At 47.0% G+C, this 16,776-nt stretch overlaps 1 protein-coding gene across 3 annotated transcripts in view; it reads left to right on the forward strand.

The window, feature by feature from the left end:
• Ptpn20 (protein tyrosine phosphatase non-receptor type 20) overlaps positions 1 to 16,133 on the forward strand; it is a 123,135-nt gene extending 107,002 nt beyond the window's left edge. For 2 of the 3 annotated variants that reach the window (XM_060390886.1, XM_060390889.1), the window contains one exon: positions 4,445 to 4,681. In XM_060390886.1, coding sequence (XP_060246869.1) covers positions 4,445 to 4,633 — 189 coding nt within the window. In that variant the 3' untranslated portion in view covers positions 4,634 to 4,681. Of the gene's footprint in view, positions 1 to 4,444; positions 4,682 to 15,389 lie in introns of those variants that run through there. The other variant, XM_060390888.1, reaches the window with a different exon arrangement.
• The last annotated feature ends 643 nt before the right edge of the window (positions 16,134 to 16,776 follow it).

Genomic DNA, 16,776 nt, shown 5'->3' on the forward strand with positions numbered 1-16,776 from the left:
TTTGTCTTTGTTTGTTTTAATCAAGTGTTTAGAACTTAGCAGTGGGGAAATATAATAAATTCCCAGCAAAGCGAACAGACCAGAGCTGCCGAGAAGAGGGATATGCCGAAAAAAGGGAAGGGAACAGCCTGATGCTCCTGGGATAAAGAGGAAGACGGAGGCCAGGAATGAGCACTAGAAATAGAACATGAAAGTTTGGGAAAGGTCTAATATTAGTATCAACCAAGTTCAGGAGGGGAGAGAAAAAGTTAGGGCTTACAAGTATTCCAAAGAACAATGGTTTGAAACTTCCAAAATGTGGAAAAAGATGTAAATGTACATACTCCTAACTTGATTGAACTCCAAAACACAAAACACACAGGAAAAAATTTCCACAAGAAGATGTAAAATCGCAAAACCCTGACAACTAAAGACAAAGACATCTTGTGAGTAGACAGGGAGGAATGGCATATTGTCTCTATGGATGCTCTTGGCTTTATCATCTGAGGCTATAGAACAAGAGGAAGTTTGGGTAATGTGTTTTATGTGTTGAAAGAAGAATCATCAACTTTACATTCTAGCTACTGTAAAAATATTTTTCAGAAGTTAAAGGGGAAGTCCATGAATCAAGCATCTGACCAAGGGCTCATACATGGAATGCACAGACCTTCAAATCCTTTGTCGAAAATAAGCTGATTGCAGAACATATTATACACTGGTAATATACTTAGAAAACTGCAAAAACCTACCAAGAGATGTTTTCCTGAAGAGGACACATTGTTAGCAAATGAACACCAGAAAGACACTCATTGGGGAAAATGCAATTGATGACCATGATTAAAAACTGTGAGAAACATTGGCAAGGACAGAGGTACTGGACATCTCAAGCTTTGCTGATACAAACTTAAATTGTTCAGCCACTTGAAAAATAGTTTGGTGGCTTCGTATATAACTAACCTCATTGCAAACATAGGACCCAGATAACACTCCTGGGCAGCTATTCTAAGTGAATGGAAATTCTTGTTCACGTGTAAAACACATGTTCCTAGCAACTTTATCCACAGGAGTTCTAAATCAGAACTGACCCAGTTCTCTAAAAAATAAATGAATAAATAATATATACATAATAAGTACATATATATATGACTTTTATGCCATAATGACAGCAGCTTTTGGTCCTTGCCCAGAGCTGCCAGGAGCATATGGAGAGGCAGGCAACACTAGGGTACTTCAAAAACAATGGTTGCTTGACTTTCACATCAGACAAAACTGAAAGATACAAAGAATAGAGGAAGGAATAAACAGTATGTGAAAGTTGACTCCTTCCAACCTTCAGTTGCTTGAGCAGTTCTTGCTTGGCACAAAGCATGCATCACAGAGACCTGTGAAAGTCAAATCATAGAAAGCAATTTTAATCAGATGCATCACAATCATTATTTAGCAAAACCTACAAAAACTGCTTTCAAGATATCAAAGTCATCTTTGGTTGGTTATAATCAATATGGAGAAAAGTTATAAACACAGTAAAACTTAATATATTTACTCTACTATAATGTAAAATGCTGAAAATAAAAGGCTTATTTAAGAGACTTGGAAAGAGTGGTTTGAGCAGTGCTTGCCTGACTAAATGTTTCATTTCTTTACACTCCTTCAAAACAATTCTGTAAGATGTCAGCATGAGTCAAGGAGACAGCCCAGCTGCACACCTGGGGTGTGTGTCTCCATGTGACGGAAATAATGTGCTCAGTGGCCAATCCCTGAAGGGTTTTCAAAGAGGTGATAAGTTCCCAGGCACAACTTGTAGATTGTGCTTTCGGGAATCACTACCAATCACTGTGTTCTGGTACCTGTCAGGGATCAGCGCTGTTTGGAGACTGGCAACGGCTGAAGAAAGCAGCTACAGAAATGGGATCTGTCAGAGCTGCGCACCCAGCTGCCTGCCTTCCAAAGAACAGGATTGGCTTGGGAATGAACACTGAAGGGCAGGAAGCTAAGGTGGGCATGGGATCTTAATGTAGACCATGTGTCATAATTAGCTTTTGATTATAAAAATTAAAAGCATGGATGTGTGTGTGTGTGTGTAAAAGTAACCACACAGAAACAGCACATTAAAAAGTGGTTAAAGTCTGGCAAAGTCCGTGTTGTACTTGGAAGAAGAGTGGAAATAACAAATCACTGAAGTTTCCTGAGAGAAAGGATAAAGTTCACTGTGTGCATTGGAAAAGTTAGGTACCAATTACCAGAAGAGAAGAAATTACATAATTTCAAAGCATAGAAGAAGCAAGGGGTTATTAAATAGAGAGGAAAGGGGGAAGAAGGAAGGAGGGGGTGAGAATAAAGGGAAAGAAAGAATTATAGAAAACAAAAATTATAAAGTTGGAAACTATCCATATATTGCTCCTAAGTAACACAATTAAAATAAGCCATACAGAAAAGCTCAAGGGAAAGGAGAACTGAACCAGTCAAATACAAACCAAAATAGCAGGGTGGTGTTACTTACTAGCAAATGAAATAAATTGAAGGCAAACAGCATTTAGAGGCAGTGAGGAGCAATTATGAAGTGTGTAGATTTAACAATATGGCCCTAGAATCTGAAAACAGTATAACCCTGGCTTGCATAAAGAACAAATTACCAGTACCCAAAAGCTTGCAAAACTAACTATCATGGGAGGTTTCTATTTACTGCTAAAGAAATGGAAAGTTCATGCTGTGGGGAATCAAGTGATGTCTCTGCTTGATTTGATGAAAAATATTTAACATTACACTTAATAATTTTCCTTACAATGTGTGGTGTGCCTGGCTTTTATTTCCTCTAAGGAAGCTGTCACCAGCGGACATGTGTCTAGTTTACTTTTCTGTTGTTGTGATAAAAACACTCTTAGCCAGAAACAATGTGACATGGGGACATTTCTTCACCTTCTGCTTCATCACTGAAGGAAATCAGGCCAGGAATTTAAGGCGGGAACTTGTAAGTAGGAAGTGTGGAGAAACACTTCTTATTGGCTTAATAGCTTCCGCTTCCATATGTAGCCCGAGTAAACCTGCCTAGGGCTGGTGCCGCCCACAATGGGCTGGGCACCCAAAGTTAATCGTCAATCAAGACCATCTCTCACAGATATGACTGTTATGATCTGGGCATTCTCTTTATTGAGACTCCCTCAGATTACTCTAGGCTGTGTCAATAATACTGTGTCAATACTCTAGGCAGCTGGAAATAAGTAGGGCAGGGTAAATGACTTAAACAGAAGTCTTTGAGATGTGTGCTGACTGAAAAATGCCCTACCTTTGTGCATTAAGTGTTCCCATTTTGTGCCAAAGAGCCTCAGAACACTCAGACAATAAATAGGTATGGGGACTCCTGCACTGCCTGCCTTAGGTATGTGCCAGGAGTCTGAGAGCAGAGTGGGCAAGGGTCTTTGGTGTGTTAAGTACCATCCTTACTCCTTTATAAGGTATGCATTCTTGCAAGGGATTTCTGTCAGAGTGCCCCTGGGTTCAGAGTTGAAAGATGAACCAAGGCTGGAGGCAGACAGGGAGCAGGTTACATCCTATGGGCAGATGTACGGGACTGACTCCTTCAGCAGGAGAGACTAAGCTAAGCAGGGGGTCTGCTACTGCCTGGAAATGAGGGAATCAGGAGGGTCCAAACAGTCAGAGTCCAGCTAGTTAGGTTCTGGCTTAATCACTGTCACAGGACATCTGGAGTGTGATTACTGGCAACAGATGGGCTTCATGCTACCGTCACCCAGACACGGATGTCAGCCTTCCCACAAAAGCTCTGCCAGACTGTGGAGGCTCAGCCTGCAGACGTTCGGGTTCCTTCCGGGCAGACTTTGCCAAAGGGTACAGCCCTAACACCTCACCCTCGTCCTGGGGCTCTACCCAAGGCTGTGTGTGGTCTCTTATGTCGTCGCTCGTGACTTCTTCCCCAACACAGCAAATTATGCTTGAGCAACTTAAGACAGTAGGCACTTTTTCATCTGGGGTTGTGTGGTCACAGGTCTTGGTGGGCTTGACTGACATACCTACTTTGATTCGCATGAGACGGAAATCAAGATAAGCTCGGTCAGGATCCCACCCAGGAGTTCTGGATAAAGTCTGTGCTTCATCCACTCAGACGTTTGACAGATTCCTTATCGTTGAGGACCATGCTTTACTACTGGATGACTGGGTGGCTCCTAGAATTGTTTTCTGGGTCCTGGTCTCATGGACCCTGGCCTCTTAGGAAGGGAGAACTCTCTCCAAGTATCTTGAGCCCACCAGACTTTTAATACCATTACTCTGTCTCTCACCATTAGGAAAAATGTTCTGCTATTAAAGGTCTCCTGATCCACCTGAAAAAAATCTCATCTTCAGGTCAACCAATTAGAAGCTTTAACAATGTCAACAAAGTCCTGTTGCCAAATAAGTGACATAATCATTGGGTGATGGCTTGTCATTAACCCAGGTGTTACTCACCTTCCAGGAAAGAACAGTGCACAAGGCATGGAGTGCGACAGTTTGGAGCTGGTTTTCCCCGAGAGTTCCTGTGTTGGAAGCTTTTTCCCCATGTGGTGTGATTTATAGAGGATGGAGCCTTTCAAAGGTGGAGCCTAATGGGAGGCGATTAAGTCGCTGGGGGCATTGTCTTCAGAATGGATTATTGTGGTTTTGAAGAACTATGTATGTTCTTTTTTTTTTTCCTGTTTTTTTTTTTTTTTTTTTTTTTGGGGGGGGAGCAGTTTAGAGACAGGGTTTCTCTGTGTATCCTTGGCTGTCCTGGACTTGCTTTGTAGGCCAGGTGGGCCTTGAACTCTTGGAGATCTGCCTGTCTCTGCCTCTGAGTGCTGGGATCACAGGTCTGTGCCGCCATGCCTGGCTACTGTGTTAGTGCTTATCAGAACAGGTCATTATGAAAGAGTGAGCCTGACTGCTGAATCCCTCATATGACTTTCCCCTCCAAACACACTCTTTGCTGTGATGACATCCGCTGTGTTGAGATGCAGCCAAGAGGACTCTTCAATAGGAAAAGATAGATGGGGCCACCCAACCTTAGACTTTCAGCCTCTCAAACTGCAAACTAAATAAATATTCATTTTTGGAAATACTCAGACTCAGGTATTTTATTATAATAACAGAAAACAGGTGAATACTGGAGTAATTAATGGTTATCTTGAATTGCACCCTTGTCACTGGGCACAAACTAAAATGTGGTAAGGATAGTACTGAGAGGATATGGTAGTGGAGGCTGAGCCTGATGGGGCGAATAGCCCAACTCTGGGTCTGGAACTTGTGTACCAACCCTGACACATTCCCCAGGTGAATTTGAGGAGGATCAGGAAGGCAGTTGTGCCTGCAAACATTCCATGAACTCTGATCTCAGCTCATATCATGAACTATGCTCACTGCTTTAAAATCTGGCCCAAACTAGAGGCTTAAAATCATTTACTGAGTTCATGAAAATACAGTGTGAGTTGGCCTCAAGGGAAGACCTGTCCATACTCCACTAGCTGCAGAGTGTGGGGCTGTAAAGGCCAGTTTGGGTTCATGCACCTCATGACTCAGTGTATTAGGTATCTCTCTCTGCCTGAGTGTCATATGTCTCCAGGTTGGGGATCTGGTGTGGCTCAAAGAGCCTGACTGCATCGGGTGACTGTGTCATCTCAAAGCTCCATGGAGGAGGCAGCTCTCCACACCCCCTCTGCATTTCTGGTGAGCTTTAAGATTCCTTGCTGCCCATTGGCTAACTCCTGTGCTAAACCCATAGGAATAAGTGTTAGGAATAACAGGCTGTCGATTGGGAGGACCAAGGATGAGAAGACAAAGGCAGTTGCTGGGACCAGGAGGTCTTGTATAAGCTGACCAAGTTTTTTAAGCAGTACAGCATCATATAAACTATTGGTGGAGGGGGATTGATGGAGAATAGCTAAGGTCATCAGAGAGCTAAGTCAGTCAATGTTGGCAAAGAGAACACAGGACACCTCAGGCACAGCTGCCTAAGGACTGATAACACAGCCCAGGGGAATAAGTTGGGTCCCCAGAAACTGCAGCAACCTTGACTTCTTTAAGGCACTGGTTCCAGCATTAGATGGGCCTTGCCAAATCCACTCCTAGATAAGGACACAGAACTAAGGTTCCTGTTCATCAGGGCCTCTGAGAAAGTTTTGGATTGGTGTGGCTCCCAATAAACATCTCCCAGTTTTTGCCCATCTAGACCCCCCCCCCCCCGGGCAACAGCTGACTTGCAGTGAGGGAGAAAGCAACATGGACACCAGACAGAAGCCAAGACTCGACTGTGGCCTCATGTCAGAAGTGACATCCTCTATGTTTTGCTGTTCATTAGAATTAATCATTAGGAGTGGCCCAGCCTCAAATGGCACACCCTGAGGAGAAGCTAGGATTTGACTTCATCTCCCATACATACAAACATAGCACACACACACATGCATGACGCACAAATGTATGCACCACAGGGTCACACATGCACCTAGCATTGCCACTAGGAGGACAGGGCAGGTTTTATAAAGGCTGCTGGGAGTTGGGGTTCAGGAGTTACATAATCTCCTTGGGGTCACGGACCAGTGTAATTTCATTTCAAATGGAACTTTAGCTCAAGAAAGGGGTTTAAGGATCCTGACAAGCAGACTTCACAAATGGGCATTGTGGAACTTGTAGGAACCTGGATGTGCTGCCGTGAGGGCTGAGGTTGGCAGGGCCTCTTGCTACTGGGTGGGCTTGGGCAAGTGCCTCTTCCCTGATGTGTGACGGTGACACCTACCTCATAGGCTGAAGCTTGGCGCACACTACTTTACCCTTAGTCAGTGTGAGCTCACCTCCTTTCCACTTCAGACCATCTGGCTGTCCGCACACAGTCACCAAAAGGAGCCTTTGGGAGGAGAAAGAAGCGTGGCTCCAGGGTTGCTGATGCCAATGCCTAGATGAGTCACAAAGGGAGGGGCTGAAAATCAGCTGTGTGCAGGTGCAAAGGACAGGTTCCGGTGTGCAGACAGACGGGGTGACCAGTGTGTGTGTATACAGTGTGCATGTGTGTGTGTGTGTGTGTGTGTGTGTGTGTGTGTGTGTTGGGAGGAGCAGCTATGTGTGTTTGGGTTAGCCTGGCAGGCGTGGTAGCAAGAATATCCACTAGGTGGCACTGCCTGCATGTGAGCTTGCCACTGCAGACCCAGAGACCAGTTCTGGTGCAACAGGCCTCCCAGAACCTACTGCTAAACACCCTCAGGCCCTGGTGCCTTCTGCACTCTGTTCTGGGGCACAAGCTCATGTCTAAAAGATAAGACTTGCTGAAAAACAGATGCCATTAGGCTTGAGTCCTGTTTGAACACGAACTTAAAGTTATACCAGGCTTCGATTTCCTAGATCAGCTCTTTGTGTTAAATTCAGGCAGGAAGAGGGCAATCCTAGCTAGAGTTACTAATGCTGCAAGGAAATTCCATAACCAAAAGCAAACTGGGGAGGGAAGGGATATTTGGCTTACACTTCCACATCATTGTTCATCATTGAAGGACAGGACAGGAATTCAAACAGGGCCAGAATATGGAGGCAGGAGCTGGTGCAGAGGCCATGGAGGGGTGCTGCTTACTGGCTTGCCCATTATGGTTTGCTCAGCCTATTTTCTTATAAAACCTGGCCCACTGGCCCAGGGATGGACCCACCCACAATAGGCTGGGCCCTGTCCAATCAGAAGTTAAAATTTCCCTGCAGGATTGCCCACAGCTCAATCTTACAAAGGTCTTTTTCTCAGTTGAGGGTCCCTCCTCTCAAATGACTTTGGTTTGTGTAAGGTTGACATAAAACCAGCCAGCACAGGAGAGGTCTTCGCACCAGGCAATGCATTTCCCACACGTCATTGCTTTGGGTCTTTTCAGCCACTTTTCAGGTGCGGGGAGATGTTACACAGCCAGGAGGTAAAGAGACCACAGCTCGAATCCTGCCAGAGGAGATCCTGGGAAGCCCAGGGCAAGAAGGTGTCACGGAGAGTCTCCTGTGACAAGAGCTACATTGTTCCATGCCACTGTCCCCACCATCAAGGCCAGTATGCTTACCATGCCTGTCTGCACACTATTCTGAAGGGCAGTTTAAACAAGGTGGAGCTACAGTGATCCCTGGCTTCAGTAGAACCCCAGCTCTACCACCTGCCGTGTGAGCTCGGGGGACCAACTTATATCAGAGCCTCAGTTTACCTTTCAGTAAAATGGACTCCGCAGAACACTACCAGTGATGAGTATAAAGAGTAAGTATGAGGCCCCCAAGCCTAGGTGAAGAGCTATAGGAAATTAAAAACTGCCACAAGAAGGAGAATTTGTCTTTCTCAGAGATAAGTACCCTAAATGGCTATCTAATCCCAAGTGGTTAGTCCCCCCAAATACATATACACAAGCAATACTAAATATATCCAGCAGGAGGTTGTACACAGAGCCAAACACACACACACACACACACACACACACACACACACACACACACACATACTTGAGCACAATAATTAAAGATATTTAAAGAATAAGAGATTATGAATTTGAAAGAGAGTGAGGGGGACTGGGAGGGATAGGAGACAGGAGAGAGGAAAGGGAATAAAATTTGATTTAAAATTTTTTGTTCTATGAGAAAAAGTGTGATTGGATCTGACAAGCATGCCCTCCATATTGGCTCCTATCTCCTTCCACCCATCACTAGCCTCTCAAATGTTCCCATACAAGCGGCCTGTCATGCCCTGAGTCATCTAGGTATGTGAAGAGTGAAAGGGCTGCCCACTCAGCATTCCCTGCTCAACCTTCTTGGGCCCCACTTTTGAAGCATTTTGGCAAGACTGCCAGAAGCCAGAGTCTGGTCCTATGCTCCCACTGGACTTTAGGGCCTCACAGAAGCTCCAAGGGGCAAATTCTCGGGGCTGGTATACTCTGATAAGCAGCTCATTGTGCCCCTCGTGCCTGCATTAGCAGTTCTTCTGGGCTGGGCTGGGGTCTGCAGGAAGCCCTGGGAGGAAGGTCACAGCCGTTCTGGAGATGCAACAAGGCCAAGTGTCTGGTGCTGAGACGTTGGAGCCCAGAGAAAGGACCTGTGCTAAAGATGGCTGCTCAGAAATGGAACGGGAGTTTGCTCCCTGTGTTTCCAAACTGTCGCCCACAACTGAAAGCCCATCCCACACGTCACAAGCCCGGAAACTTCATTTCTCCCTGTGATTTCTTAGGTCAGCAAAGGTAGTCGCTGGGTAACCACTAGTCCTCCAAACCAAAGTAGGCAGAAGGGTGGGGAACACCCACAGCATTTATGCTCTTTCTCAGGTCCTTGGGGAAACCCTTGCCCCAACAGAGCATGGTACAGTAAAAGCAGCAATGGGCTCATGCTGTCAAGCTGATGGGCACCAGCCTCAGCTCCTTTCCATGAGAAGGCATGGCCAAAAGAAAAAGAGAGAACCATGAACGGCAGTGCTAGGACTCCTCAGGAGGCTACTTCTTCAAGACCCAGCTCCCTTATTCAGTAGCCACAGTAGGGCTTAGCACAGTCTCTGACTCCAGTCCTCACTGCTGAAGTCTATGCACAAGCGTCCTCGTGTCTGCTGCCCCCCTTTCTCATCTTTGATGTGTCTACAAGGAAGCTCCCCTCCTCTCTGCCTGTGCCCTCCTGGCATTCTGCCTTTCCAAGGCTGTCCCAGAAGCCTGGAGACCCCATCCTCTGTCCACCTCAGCCAGTCAATCATGGGTCTGAAACACAGGGACCATCCTCTACCCTTCCCACCTTTCTTTATCAACTGAGTCTCACACATGACTGGGTGTCCTTGCTCCTTCTGATCTTCCTGACCCCAACTCCGTCTGGTTCCATTAAAAAAAAAAAAAAAAAAAAAAAAAAAACTCCAGTGAAAAGCTTTTTACATGGACGGCAAGGTGCCCCTGCTCCTTCAAGCCAGCCTTCCCTCCATGTCTCTCCATCTCTTGGAAGACAGAGCAGGGTACTTCCATAAACCCCAGTAAGACCTCCTGCCTCCTAGGCTCCCCAGAAACAATCTGTGGAGGCATCTCTCGGTCAGCACTGTCTGGGCAATGGGAGCAAAGACAGGAGTCTGCAGCCCAGAGTGCATGCATCTTCCATAGTCCTTACAGAAAAGAGAGGTGTTGTTTTCAAGACACACGTTACTCCCAAATTCATATATTGCATCCTACCTAAGATGATAAGATTATGAGGTACAGTCTTCGAGAAATTATTTAGGTCATATGGGTGGAGTCCTTATGAATGGGATCAGAGCCCTTTGGAAGTATCCCCAGAGGGCCCTCTTGCCCTCTTTTTACCATGCAAGGATACAAGGAGAAGGCGTCTGCTATGAACCAGAAAGGAGCTGTCATGGGCCCTGTGGTGTCGTGCTTCTAGCCACTAAAGCTGTGGGCAACTCCTGTTATCAGCCACCCGACCATGATACTTTATCATGGATGGATTAAGACACGAGGCCATTAGAAAGAGCAGGCACTTTCTTGGGGAACTGAGCTTCACCCTTTCTCATCTGACTTCCATGGAGGAATGCAGGGATGGAAACTGCATTCCATCATGTGACCAGTGATCTGCTCAACCATGGCTATATGTTGAAACCCCCGATACAACCCCAGAAGTTAGGTGTCTTGACAGAGTCCTGGTGGCACACGCAGGGCTGAGAGCTTTTCCCTCCCATGCCTCCTCTTCTCCTGGATTTATGATGAACTGGTAGTGAAAAGAGCCATCTTCTGAGTGTTTTGAGTCATTTTAGCAAATTATCAAATCCAAAGATGATGGTCTGTGGAGATACCCAAACATGCAGTCAAACAGGCAGAAGTGTGGTCAGCCTCCTTATCAGACTTTACCTCCTGCATGCTGCATTCTGGGACACTTCTCAGGCTCACTGTTAGAGGGTCCTGAAGCCCACGCTGAGGCCAGGGCCCCATGGCAGAAGCAAGAAGAGAGCCAAAGGTGGCGACTTCTGAAGAATCTCTTGTGATGGTGTGGAAGGGCCCAAGGGAGAGGAAGTGTAAGAGACTGATGGAAACACTCCCACAGCAATAGCTGTGCCTCATCTTTGGGGACCAGCACCAGGATGTGCAAAACTTCTTCGTGGGATCTCAGAGCCCGAGGGACCAAGCTGCTGCACTGCTATCTGGGGCTGTCACTGAGAAGACAAGCTAAGTCCTAGGATCTAAGGCACACACACATGCGCACACACACACACACACACACACACACGTCTGCATTTTAAGAAGCTCATGTTGAATTGTGGGTGCTTGAGGTACCCAAGAGAAATCTTTGAAGATGCCTTGAAGTGATGGAGCTGAGGGTACTCCCCTGTAGGACGCTGCATCTGGCTGTTCACTGTTAATCAACCCTGAACTGAGGTGCCTCTTTAACATATCATAATGGACCTGACCACCAGAATCTCCCGGCATCCATCAGTCCCTACCTGTTACAGGGCCCTCCTGTCTGTCATATCCTGCCCCCTACCCTGAACTGTCCAGTTCAGGGGGCTGTTCTGCTCGTTCCTATATAATACAGCCATTTTTGTTATTCCCCTTCTTTGTACCTTTGAGCCACCTGGTTCCCTTCTCTCCTCTCTCTCTTCCTTTCTCCCTCTCCCTTCATGGCCCAGCTCAGGGTCAAGTCCCAGAGGTCCCTGCCTCTGGTTATACTCTCCCACATACCTAGAATGAACTTTCTCTTCCACCACACCTAGGAGCAATCATGTTTCCTTTCTTTTCCTTCTTATCTATTTTATTCATTGATTTTCGTACAGATACCTGGGACTAGTTGTGTTCATTTTCTTCTTTTCCTTTTTTTTTTTTTTTTTACTTCTTTTATTCATCCATTCATTAGGCTCACTCTGTCTTACTCTCTAGCCTGAAGGAAGGCTACACTGGCAGAAGCTCCTGGGAATCTGTGACATTTGCCCAGGATGCCCTAACCAAGTACCCATGGACTGTGAGGCTTTTTCCACGTGTCTCAAAGTTCCATGGGCTGGAAGTCCAAGAGGAAGATGCCAGCAGGGGTGGTTTATTCCTGATGTCTCTCTCCTTCCAGACAGCCAGTTTGCTTTTGTTTTGGAGACAGCATCTCACTCCAGCTGGTCTAGAACTCTTGATGGTCCTTCAGTATTTGCCTCTGTCCCCCCAGTGTGGCTGGCAGTGGCTAGCACTGGGGTCTTTGTTATGCTCACCATGACCATGTAGACCCATAAAATCCGTTCTGCCCACTTCTTGGCAGCCATGTGGAGCTGGCATTTTCAAGATATCTCATACATTGGCTGTTTTTCATTTTCCAAAACTCCACCCGTAGGAAAAGGGACATGTTGTATGCATTTGAGAGCTCAGATGTGTGCTGGCATGTGTCAGTGGTGCTTGGCAGTGGCTTGGGAACAGGACATGGTAGCAGGAATCAAGGCTATTGGAAAAATCACAAAAACATGTGTTTTGACTATGTTGTAAACTCTCTAGTCTATAAAGAAATCCAAATGATGTAACGGGAATCCAAACAGAGGCCAAGGCCCGAGCCTTCTAATTCTCACCTCTGTGCCTTGGAAAAAGGTTGACCCCTCAAGATGCACAGCTGGGCCTTACCCACAGATACTGAATGAGACAGGTCTGCAGGACCATTGCTAGGCATGACATCACCTATCTTTTTAACTTAGAAATTTCACCCAAGACTGCTCAAGTACATGAAACTCAATCAACAGACTCTTAAAGATCAGCTTCAAATTTCAGCTGGGTCAGAGGGTGTGCTACCCGGGCTCTCAGTGAGTGATCGGGCATTCGTAGAGTCCTTTCTGAGTGCCGCTGTAATGGAGACTCTTGATGTGCCCGTTAGACAAACAGCAGCAGCACTGAAAGTATAATCCTGAGCTGGGCAGGAGGTATAGGCCTGCAACGTTACTGCTCAAGAGGCTGAGGCAGGAGAATTTTTAATTCAATGCCAGTCTAGCCTATGTAGTAAGATTATGTTCCAAACAAAACAAAGCAAACAAAAAACCCACCACCCAAAATGACTGTTGATAAAAGCTCTCTGGCCATAGCTCAGACTCACTTGTCATCACCCAGAAGGATCACAGCACTCCATGCTCTATGATGCTCTGCCAGCTGATTCTGAGGCACACACAGGCTTGCAGGCCGTTGTCCTGGAGCGTGCTCAGGCCTGGGGATAGAGAAGCATGCATCAGAATATGAGGGACATAGACAAATGAAAGGAGTGGCCAGAAGGTGGTAGGGAAGATCAATCAGCTGAGGACACAGGCACGAGCTGGGTAGTGAAGTTTCCAAACCCTATAGCAGTTCTATTGAGTTTTCCTTGACGTTCACGGGACACTTTGAGGGATACAGACTGGAATGGTGTGATAAAGCTGGACTTCCAGGAAGATGATTTTGATGGAGTCGGAGGTGGATTTGAAAGAGCCCAGCTGAGAAACAGGAAGGTCAGGCAAGACTAGAAACAGCTCAGCTGGTAATCACCTGCCTAGAGTTCACAAAACTCTAGGTTGGATCTCCAGCGCCATAGAATCTGGGCATGGTGCCTCACACTGTGATCCTGGCACTCAGGAGCCAGATCAAAGCCGTACTCTCTGGCTACAACCATTCTGGCTACTCAGGTCTTGCCTTAAGAAGAAAATCAGAATGGCACTCAGAGGATACTGTACACATGCAGTCTGGACAAATGAAACTGAAGACCCGACTCCGGGAATGGTGGAGGGTCGGGGGGAATAGGCTGAATTTGATCAACTTCGAACAAAGGCTAACTAATGGGTGGATACAGATGGCCTTGACAGGTACCTCTAACGCTTTCCAGGCTTCTAATTTTTAAATTACATTTATTTATTCTTAAGTGCGTATATATGTGTTTGGGAGAACTCCCAGGGATTTGATTCTCTCCTTTCACCATGTGTGTGTTGAGGACTGGGCTCAGGTCATCATTCTTTTCAGCAAGCATCTTTACCTGCTAAGCCATCTTACTGGCCCTGACTTCCAGGTTTCTGCTGAGAGCTCTGGTTGGTGTTGATGTCATTCTCTGGTGCACATGATGGACTTTGGAGGAATCTGTTGGGAGTTCAGCTTAGGACACGTTGGATGTGAACTTCCGCAGAACTCTTGGAAGAGCCCGGAGGACTGGAACTGGGGAGGTGGGGCTGGAGACACAGTGGGAGGTGGAAAGGGTCCAGGGAGCATCCAGAATAAGCCGGGTGCAGCCCTGGCCCAGCCTACCATGAGACAGCCCTCGCATCACTGCATTCCACTGAGTAACTCTGGCTTGAAGAGAAGATGGAAAGGAATCAGGACATTGTGTGCAGAGACTCTCACGTGGCCAGAGAGTTGGGCTTCAAGCTCAGGGAAAGCCAGTGCGATCAGAGCTGCCAGAAGTGTGTGCCGGGGGCCACCTTCACCAGCGAGAACAGAGCTGTCTGGATGAGGTGTAGGTCCTCCTCTGGGCGGCTTGGACTCCACAAGGTCTCCTGGAGAGGACCGAATTATGGCTAAGCAGGAAAGAGAGGGGGTGGGACCATGAGAGACTATTCTCCCAAGAGACTGGCGAAGAAGCATGGGCTCTGTTCTCAAGATGATTCCCCTCCAGCTGGCCCAGCAGCTCTATTGGAAAAACTGGTTGTGGGGAGTGGGGGTGGGGGGGGTCTATGAAGATGTCACATGGTCTTTCTCACCTCAGGGCTGCTACTCTTCTGAGCAACCGTCCTCTGGGGCATCCTGTGAAGTTCCATTACAACTGTAGTGAAAATGCAGAAAAATCCATTTTGGTCATGTGCGGGTTTTGGAGAGGGGCGCCCCCGTAAGAGAACACCTGAAAGCGCAATTTATAAAGAACTGAGGTACACTGTGGCCCATGGTTCTGGTTCCTGGGATGCCCAGGAGCATGTTGTTAGTATCTCCTTGGCTTCTAGTGACAATTCCACGGCAACAGGCAGCAGGTGGGTACCGCAAAATAGACAACACTAGGACAGCATATTCTCAAGGTAAATAACCCAGACAAGGACTCACTTAGCACTATGAGATTTAACACAGTCCCCTGGGAAAGGTACTGTCTCATCCCCTCCCAGTCACTCCATAGTAGCTGCTAAAACACATGAGGTTTGGAGGGACAAGCCACATTCAAACCACAGCAGGATTCTTCTTATGGGATCTGGGTTTGATGGTGCTGAGATGGGGTTCCTCTGGACTCTATATATAGCTAGCAGAGTGGACAATTCAAAGCATGTCTCCACAAGACTTCACTTGATTGAAGACAAAGGCTGAACGGGGGTGGGGGTGGGGATGGGAGGTACCGGAGACTGTCTTCCCTGCACAGTGCATGGGAGGAGGAGTTGAGACTGGTTTTTCTTCTATTTGTCTGCCCGTTTGATAAGATTCTCTCTCTCTCTCTCTCTCTCTCTCTCTCTCTCTCTCTCTCTCTCTCTCCATTTCTAGGAGGCACCTTTGACATGTATTCACAAACTGTGGCTGACAAGAGTAGTTGCAGATACTGTCAGAGTCCCCTGAAAGCCCCGAGGGGCTGTTCTGGCTACTGGGTGATAAAAGACGACACAGGAAGAAGCAAGCACCTCTTGTGGGACCTGGGAAGGTGCAGCTAGCATGCTGCTATGCAAGCTTCACAGGGTTTGACAGAGTTCATTGATGATGAGAGCCAGCTGCGCATCTGCAGAACATTTAGAGACTGCCGTGGTCCCCTGCCGTGGTTACGCTCAGAGGTGCTCCAGACCATGACACTAGGAGATGAAGGGGGGAGTAAAAGGTGTTAAGACATGGAGAGGGTGGTCCCTCTGGATGGGTTCATACCATGCTGGAACAGCTATGCAGAACCAGGAATGATGAAAGAAACACTAGGGCTAAGTATGAGCTGTGGAGACCTAAACAGAATATCCTGAGGGCCACAGCTCTGCTTGGTATGGAACAAAAGGTCTCCCATATCTTTCTGCAGGAAGGTGGTGTCATGTGCACTCAATAAGAACCGTTCTGGTGGTAGGGTTGGTCTGCATGACGCAAGATGAGGGGTGTACCCAGGCCAGGGGAGATGGATTGGGAGGCAGATCAGTAGGAGTTGAAAGGGGACAGAGGAAGTGGGCAAGGAGACAGCGTTAAGTAAGCACCTTCATGAGTGTCTTAGATATGTTGGCTGCCTCTCTGACCATTTTTTAAATCCCCAAAGTGAAAATAAATAAGCTTTTTAAAACATTGCAGTTTGTTGTACTTGGTTTTTAAGTGAAAAGTAGGAAATTAAGTCACCATTTCTTAGGCCTCCAAGTTGTCTTCAGATTCCTGTTGAAAACTTGGACAGGGGACTTGTAACATCCTTGTCAGCCGTCCTTATTAACTCAACATTTTATTTAAATTGCGCTTAGCACCTGCCTCCAATTACTTCACTCTGGCAGAGAGCAGCGCTCTGATTAAATGCTCCACTCTGCTGCGGTACCACACCACCCCAGGCACGGGCCGTCATCTGTCTTCATCAAGCCAGCCTCAGCAGAGTGACAGAGTCATCCAGGGGGAGCAAGGATGGCTAGTGCTGAGAGGCCACTCCGCCCACCACAGCCTCTGTGGTGCTCTGGGGACCATTTGTATTCTTTACTGCTCTTCTTAATCACTGTCCCAGGCTTGCAGGGGCCCCGGGCTAACAGGCTCTGACAGCACAGGAGGCTTTAAAATGAAGGAAGTGGGGAGGTTAATGACGGTGCTTGATGCCGATGACAGTGACCATGAGCTGAGACGGCAGCTGTTTATCTTGATGATGATGAGTCCTGCCATTTTGGGAGCACCTACCATGGACAGGTTCTGTGCTGGTCACGTGACCTAATTC

Source organism: Meriones unguiculatus, chromosome 9 (genome assembly GCF_030254825.1).
Source record: "Meriones unguiculatus strain TT.TT164.6M chromosome 9, Bangor_MerUng_6.1, whole genome shotgun sequence".
Classification (NCBI taxonomy): Eukaryota; Metazoa; Chordata; class Mammalia; order Rodentia; family Muridae; genus Meriones; species Meriones unguiculatus.